This window comes from Cariama cristata, unplaced genomic scaffold (assembly GCF_000690535.1).
Source record: "Cariama cristata isolate BGI_N322 unplaced genomic scaffold, ASM69053v1 scaffold15104, whole genome shotgun sequence".
Lineage (NCBI taxonomy): Eukaryota > Metazoa > Chordata > Aves > Cariamiformes > Cariamidae > Cariama > Cariama cristata.
The window spans coordinates 16,831-24,845 of record NW_009611369.1 but is presented as its reverse complement, the minus strand read 5'-3'; the positions used below and the strand labels follow the sequence as shown (position 1 = coordinate 24,845).

Here is an 8,015-nt window from a genome sequence, read left to right as displayed (position 1 = left end):
GCTCCTTCCCATTATGATTTTCTTTTCCTTTTCTGGTTTCCAACTCTTTGATAATGCTTTACTTTGGAAGGGGGTTTTTCCCCCCTTTGAAAAATAGTAATCTTGTATTAATTTCTCCCTCAGACTGGGGAGAAACTGAACAAGATATTCTAAAGTTATTATTGCTACCCCTTATACAATAGAAAGTCAAGCTAACATTTACATTATAAAGGACAGAATCAGATATCGTAGATTTAACTTTAAAAATAAACTTTTCAAAAACTTTTAAAGAGGACAACCTAAAGTGAAGAGCTAATGTTTATAACGTAGCAAAGCTTTTTAATAAAAATCCTTTTTTTTTTTTTAACATCATAATATTAAACTACTACTTGAAATATTAAGGTGCTATTGACACAAGTGCACTTTTGGACAGAACGTTTTAGCAATGAAATCCCTACTTGAAGGATTCAGGAGATATGTTAAAATACAGAAAAGGTTACATATCCCTTCCTTGGAAAGTTTGATAGAAAGTACAACCCCAAAGGAGATCGGTGCACAAGAAGTTGAAAGAACTGGCTATAGTTCTGACCACTCAGCCACTGAAATCGAGCCCCCTACATCTCAATCTAATATTATAATCTTGATCAGATGCATAAGATTACGTAAAGCTAATCTCCCAAAATGTGGGAGATTATTCTTTAAAAGGAAGTAGTGTCCACAAATTCTTTCAGTTTCATGTATTTTCAGTTAGAGTAATTCAACATATTTAAATAAATGTATACAGCAAAACATAAAGTACAGAAAATTTAGTACTGCATTTTACAATGTACTATAATTACTCAAGAGAATGATGCTGGAGGAATAAGTTATGCCAAGGAGAACACCTGCTTCTGCCCTCAAAAAAACCTAAACCTGTGAAATAGTTTACTTTTCAGGAAAGATTGAAGACTGATGCTAGAAGAGAACAGAGAAGATGCACAATAACTAATACTTGAACTGCTTGCAATTTTTCTTACTGCTACTTTGTTACTACTTTTGAAAAAGTAATTTTTAAAAAATTGCTCTTCTAAAATTGTATGATACCTATATATATATACATACACATATATATGCGTATTTGGAAGCGCAATACTCGGTGTAGACACAGAAGTTAACGTCAGATCATTGAACAGAATAGAACAACAAAAAAAAATCACTTAATGTCTTCATATGTTTATAAATCTGCTTCCCTCTTTTCTGGCAGGTAGTGGAGAGTCCAAGTAAGATTGAATTGCTGTTGTCCTAAAGTACTGCAAAAATACAGACTAAAATGTCATAGTTTAAAGAACAGATAGTAAACATAAAAAAAAGATTTTATTAGGCCAGAAAAAAGATTAACAAAAAAAAGATTTTATTGGGCCAGAAAAGAAGTCTCAAAAAAATGAAAGGAAAATCTTAAAGACCATTTTAAATCATAGAATAAATTTTCCCCTTCCACAGCTAGAATTGAACACAAAATATAATAACTAGGTGACCCGCTATACCTAATCTTCATAGAAAACAGAGTGACAAGTACATATATTGCTATATGTGCTATAATATAGTCTTAGATTACCAACTAGAAAAACAAAAGAGACAAAGTGGAGCTCCTCTAGCACTGCTCATGAAGAGATTCCTACCTCCAGGTGCAACAGACGCTTGTTTCCTTGCAATTTAAATCCTATCCTGGTTCAGAATGTTACCTCTAAAAAGAAAAAGTGGTAATGAGTAGATAAATGATGATTCATACATGCAAATTCCAATCTGACAAGTTTGTAAGAGAAACAGGTTGCATGGAGAAATTACCCTTTACTGATATTAAAAGTAATATAATGCATTTGCTGTATAACACAAACTAGGAACAAAAGAACTCAAATCCTTTTGAACAGTTACGATAAATACCTTGTCTTCTAGAACAGGTTCCTTGAACACTCAGTTTCCATTTCATACCTGGGGTCAACACAACACAGCTGCTATCTATGTAATCTCCCATCCTCTATTCATATTTGTTGAACAATTTTCTTATTGACCTGCATCCTATTTTTTCTCAACTCCTTCTCCAGTTTGTCAAAAGCATTTGTTGCCCTTCCAATATTGGTTTGAACTGCAGAAGTAATAAAAATACTTTGTATTCCATTACTGAATTATGGAAATACTTATCAGAGGGCACAGGCAGATCTTGGTGCAATGACATTCAATATAGCCTTCCAGTTTCACAGTGGCATTAATAACTCTTCCCAGTACAGTCTTTTCAACAATTTATGTCCACATCATAGCAAGTTATTTTAAGTCATACAGTTTTAACTTCATAGGATATTCTTACAGGTGTCACCAAAAAGCCTTACAGAAGCCAAGACATGACTCAAAGGCATGATTATCAAGCCAGAAAAAGAAATTAGCTTAAGTTAATGCTTCTGGCAAATTCTTGCTGGTCCTTGCTTATTCACTTGTCTTTTAGATGACTGAGAACTACTGAAAGGTTTTCTTCTTGCTTTTCTTCAGAAGCTGAACTCATTAGTGAGATACTTTTAAATTAACCAGACTCCCTCCCCCCCATTAGAAATAAAAAAACCCCACAATATCATCCATCCATTCACTACATTCTATAGATAAATTAGCATTTATCTGTAATTATATTATTTATTTACCAGGACAAAAGGACAAATTTAATATTAGTGTATTTTGTCCTATTCAATCTTTAATACCCACCCCTTCAAATTTATTCTCAGCTTTATATTTGATCATGTAGCCAAATATTTTTCTTTGTCTTCACTTTAGAAATTTGAATTTTCTTTCCTTTTGGCAGCCACGACTTTTTCCTTAATCTCCCTCCTCTTAAGAGTACAGTACTTAAAGGAAATACTAAGTATTTCCTAAAGTACTGTTACTAGTTGCATCTAACTAGGCCTGATCTTATTGCTCAACTTTCCACAGTTCTGTGCATCTTTCTTGAAATTCAGATCCTTAAAGAGTTCATTATTAAGCTGGTTGCTATGACACCTCTTATCTTCTTCCATTTGAATAGATACCATAGATGTTCAATACAATTCTTTCAACAAGCTGCAAAGTCCAAGTACATTTTTACCATTGCTGTTTCCCACCCCTACTTAATAACAACACTGACGCTTCTAGACAAGTCTGTTCCTTGTCTTTATTCTGCTGCTTCCTTCCCTTCCTAGAAGTTTATTATTTTAATTTCATAGCCGTTTTCCTCCTGTAACACATGCAAATTTAAGGTTATTTTTAAACCTCCGTAATTTGCATAAACCAATTAAGTCTTCTCCAAATCAGAATATAAAATTTTATTATGAAATAGAGTTTACCTTATTAAAGTGCAATTTTATGTGACCTTAGATGTTTAAGGGTGGGATGCTCATTAATCTCACATTCATAACCTGAAGAACATTTTCAAGTGAGTGTACATCTCTGTTCCAAAAGAGCACATTTCTTGTGCAGAAAAGTTACCTTCATTAAAGAAGGCCTGAGATAGTAACGTTCAGAAAATGGGCGTGATTGGTGATTGCAATGGAAGACTAACTCGAGGGTGTTTAACAATTATGCATCCAGTAAAATAACTAAAGAATTATGTATATTTTTTAAATACTTAATCAAAGGAAGGGTATTTATGAAGTCATAGCTGTATATGATCTATTGAAGTACACTTGCGGATGCTTACAAGAATACAGTATTTCATGAAAAGAGCTAGCAGAACAGTTATGAAGGCTAAGGTCTCACTTGGACTGATAAAACTGAGGTCAGTCCTTTGTAAAAGGGGAAACAACAAGGCGGGGGGGGGGAACCAATATGCAAGTGTTCGCACAAGAAATTATGTACAGATAACTTTAGAAATCTGTTAGGTAAACATTGCATAAATCTCTAAAAGGTAAAAAAAAGCTGGTTTACTAGATGATGTGTATTTAAAAGCAATAATGAACAAAAAGCTGAAAAAATGTGTTAATCTTAAGTAGCTAGGAAGTCTATTACAATATAACTTTGTCATAAATTTCAAAGTTCACGAAATATAAAAAACCTATACAAAAAGTTTTGGCTAAACAAAAGGACATTAATATCAGAATAAACAGATTTTCCATTAAAATAATCATATGTACATATTTCAGTGAGAATGATTTCTTCCTTCTACAAAATAATTGACTCGCTAGAAGCTGAGTGCAGTGTGGTAGCCTATTTGGGCTTTAACCTGAAGGTCAAATATTTAATTTTTCAAGTGAAGGAACTTAAAAAACACTGAGAAAGGTTCACTAAGTAAATGATTAAAAAAAATAAAGTCAACCAATTGAGCACAAAAATATAAAGTGTCTTGGGTTTTAGACAGTATGCAATAATTTCTTGTAACTCTACAGAGAAAACTAGCCTTCTTCAGAAGTACTTACAATATGTGGAAAAACCATATACGTATGGTCCCCAAGGTAAAAAACAACTGATAGGATCGATGAATCAGTGGTCAACATATAAAGTCTTATCATAGAAATATTGTAAACATTTCTCTTAATTAGGATCTCAATAATCTTTGGTCTAACAGACTCCTAGGGAATCTCTGATGACACATTTTATATCCAACTTAAAAGGGAAAAGAAACTGTTTAAACATTTTGCATTTAAAGTATGCATCACTTAAAAATGCAGTACACATATATGATCACAGTTTAGAATGGATCTTTTCTTTTAATGAAATGCTCCTGGCGTACAAAGAGCAAATATTAATTATTCTGGCCAAGGATCCACTTCTGGAAAGGGTCTGATGGATTACAGGACGCCAAACTCGGATGCTTGCCGTTTCCTGTAAGGCACATATGTAGCGCTGCATTGTACAGAGTTTGATCCTAAAGTGAGTAAAAAAGGAGGAAAAAAAAAAAGAAAGTGAACATACAATGAGCATGCTGTTTCCCCCCACTCTTCTTTTTTTTCCCCAAGTTCATTGTTGTTAAAGAGTAAGGCCATACAGATAGTCTGGAGGGGGGCTAGCCAGCAAATATGAGTAGTGTGCAAGTGCCAACTTGTTTTGTTAGGAAAAAAATTTTAAATATTTTAAAAGATACAAAATATTTGGATTGACTTCCAGGTGGATGCCCAGACACACACACTAAAGGATATCAACTGTTTTTGTAAGTGACATTTCTACTTTACATTTTAAATAGTGAAATCATCAAGTTTTTATCTGGTAACTGAAAAGCTGAAATTACCTGTATTTTCCTTCCAGAAATAAACTTACACCTTTTTGGCTTCAGAGTTTTGTTTCATTGGGGTTTTCTCTTTTATGGGAAATAAAAAAATTAACTCATATAAAAGATCACTGACAAAAATGCCAATTCACTGCACAACCTAAATACCTTTTGATGCAGCCATTGCTGTTCTCCAACGGCAAAGGTTTTCTGGCCTTTGTAGTTACATTCACGAAGCTGCACAGGTCCTTTAGAAGCATGCAGGCAAAGCTCCTTCTGAATGTTATGTCGAAGTTCATGGTGTGCAGAATATTCAAAGTACTATTTTAAAAAATTTCAGTAAACAAACACAAACAAAAGTATTAAATTAAATTAACCCTTTGAAATTCCAATACACAAAGTAATAGATTTCTTTTATTATTCAACAATGTGAGACTACGGAATCACTTCTCTGATTTTTAGCATAGATGCTTTAAAAGTGTTTACAAAATTAAAAGCAATTTTAAAACTAATGCAATAAAATATATTTAGAAGTACTTAAATGGATAAATTGCAAATGACACTTGGTGCATATGCATTATCATTCAAGATCTCATTGCTTGCTCCCCCCTAGGAATCTTATATAATTCAAGAACAAACTGAGTGGAGATAGTTGCATGGATAACTTAAATTTTGGCATTTCTTAACTTTAAAAATGTTTATTCAATTTTTGTTGCTGGATTTTGTTTTTTCTTAAAGCAATCAAAAAAAAATTGTCGCAAAGAACAATACTGATTGCTGTATGTCAACTTTTGCTGCTTGATCTAAACAATAAATGCTAGCGATAGGATGCTGTTATATTCTCTTGTGAGCTACCCGTTAGAAAAGTAATATAAGCACGTATTTTGTGAGTGAATTTTACCATTATTTCCTGACAGCAGAGTACTCTTAAGGTTCAAGAATTCTAGGCTATAATTCCAGTCTTAACAGGGATTTAATTCTAACAGTTACAGATACAGCTGTCCTTTTATACCTCTAGTCCTACCCTACCATCCTGGTCTCTTCCTTCTCTCCATCATTAAACAGCAGAGTTCTTATCATTGCATCCTACTACCACTGTTTTTTGGCTCTGTATGTCAGCCTTCTTCACCATATCTTTCCTTTGACTATTAAGACCAGGCTCATTTAGCTCCCTGTGGCTTTCAACTATCTAATCAGTCAGCTTCTGCCTCCTCACTACCTTGGCATCAGTGAGAATAGCACTGAGGAACAAACAGGCGTCTCACTCTTAAGTCTCTGTGCCCAACATTACTCTGTGAAACAGGTACTGGTAGGAGTGACCTGCTTAGTCACTTAGATGTCAGACATAATAATTTACTCTAAATCTGTTAATTTGACTTAATCTGTTCTGATTTATCTTTTGAACTCCAAAAACCTCTGCAAGCCCAAAAAATACGACTTGAAAACTAGGTTTAAAACTTCCTTAATATTGGATTTTGAGATGCTATTGAGATGGATATGTTCCCAGCCTCAGAATATTCTAAAAAGGAAGAATAATAAATATTGATGTACAACTCTGAAAACTAGGTTCTCTATTCCACTCCCTTATCCCATCTCAAATATATGGATGAATAAGACAGGTAGTATGGAAAATTTCAGCCTACACTGCTAAAGTCTGGTAAAGAACATAAAACAACTGAAAATAGAGAATTATAATGGGAAGTGTTAATAAGTAAATACGCACATCTCTTGAGCATTACCAGCAAAACCTATAATAAAATTATCTGAAGGCTGTCATTTAAAGAGATTCAGATTGTTATTTTATGGCAAGAGGAAAAACAAAAAACCACAACACTTGAAAGCATAGAGTTTTAGTACAGTCCAAGTTAACTCAGAAGGAGATGACAATAGAAGTATAGAGTAGATCTCTTAATACAGTGTCTTGGTACAGTGTTCCTGCATTAATGACCGTGACAACGTGAAAAGGCTAATATAGTATTAATCCACATCAGAATAAAAAAAAAGTTCTATACTGTAAGAAGCTAACATAACAGGGTAGTAGTTAATCCAGACTGTACTCCATTTCCCACAAAAATTGATTACAAAAGCATCATGTGTCTGAGTTGTCACAGTGTAATCAATGGATGACTTTTAAGATTGAAGATTTGATTAAAAAAAGAAAAATTACAACTATATTCTAACAAAAACTTTTAAACCTTTGTTGACCTTTATTTATTAAAGATCTACAGTTAATAAATTTTATTCACCAAATAACTCTTCAAGGCAACAGAGAAGTGTTCATTTCTGGGCAGGGAAGGAGATGTTACTTTTATTAGTATTACAGTAGTGCTTGAAGGATTCAGTATCTGACATCTATTGCAAGTCATACTGTAGAAGAAAGAGAGCACCATTGCTACCTCCAAGAGCTATGCATCAAAAAGAGCTCTTCTTGGACAAATTCAATCACATTATTCACTTGCATTAGCCAGTACAGGATAGACCACTTTGACCTCACACTATGAGGCTGCAAGCATGCTAGGGAAGGTGGCTCAGGCCTGGCCACTTGGTCTCCCATTGGCTGGATTCCCACCAACATCTTCCTTGACAGAGTGAGTCCTGGTGGCAGAGAAAGAAGCAATAGGAGGAAGCATAAGGAAAGGAAGAATTAAGAAGCCAACACTTACAAGAAAGTAGTAAGGGTAGGATGAAAAGGTTTTGCACAGAAAGGAGACATCAAGTGAAGCAGTGCAATTGTGTTAAAAATCTGAATCTGTATGCTGAACATAAAATGTTAGAAGCAGGACACAACATTAAGAACAGTATGAAATTTTCCTTGAACAATGTATATAGGAATTAACCC

At 33.9% G+C, this 8,015-nt stretch overlaps 1 protein-coding gene across 1 annotated transcript in view; it reads right to left on the bottom strand.

Annotated features, from left to right (window-relative positions):
* Positions 1-4,406: 4,406 nt before the first annotated feature.
* GALNT3 (polypeptide N-acetylgalactosaminyltransferase 3) overlaps positions 4,407-8,015 on the bottom strand; it is an 11,535-nt gene continuing 7,926 nt past the window's right edge. The window contains exons 9-10 of the mRNA XM_009698229.1: positions 5,345-5,497; positions 4,407-4,837 (exon numbers count right to left, since the gene is read on the bottom strand). Of these exons, the coding sequence (XP_009696531.1) occupies positions 4,715-4,837; positions 5,345-5,497 (276 nt within the window). The 3' untranslated portion in view covers positions 4,407-4,714. The remainder of the gene's footprint in view (positions 4,838-5,344; positions 5,498-8,015) is intronic.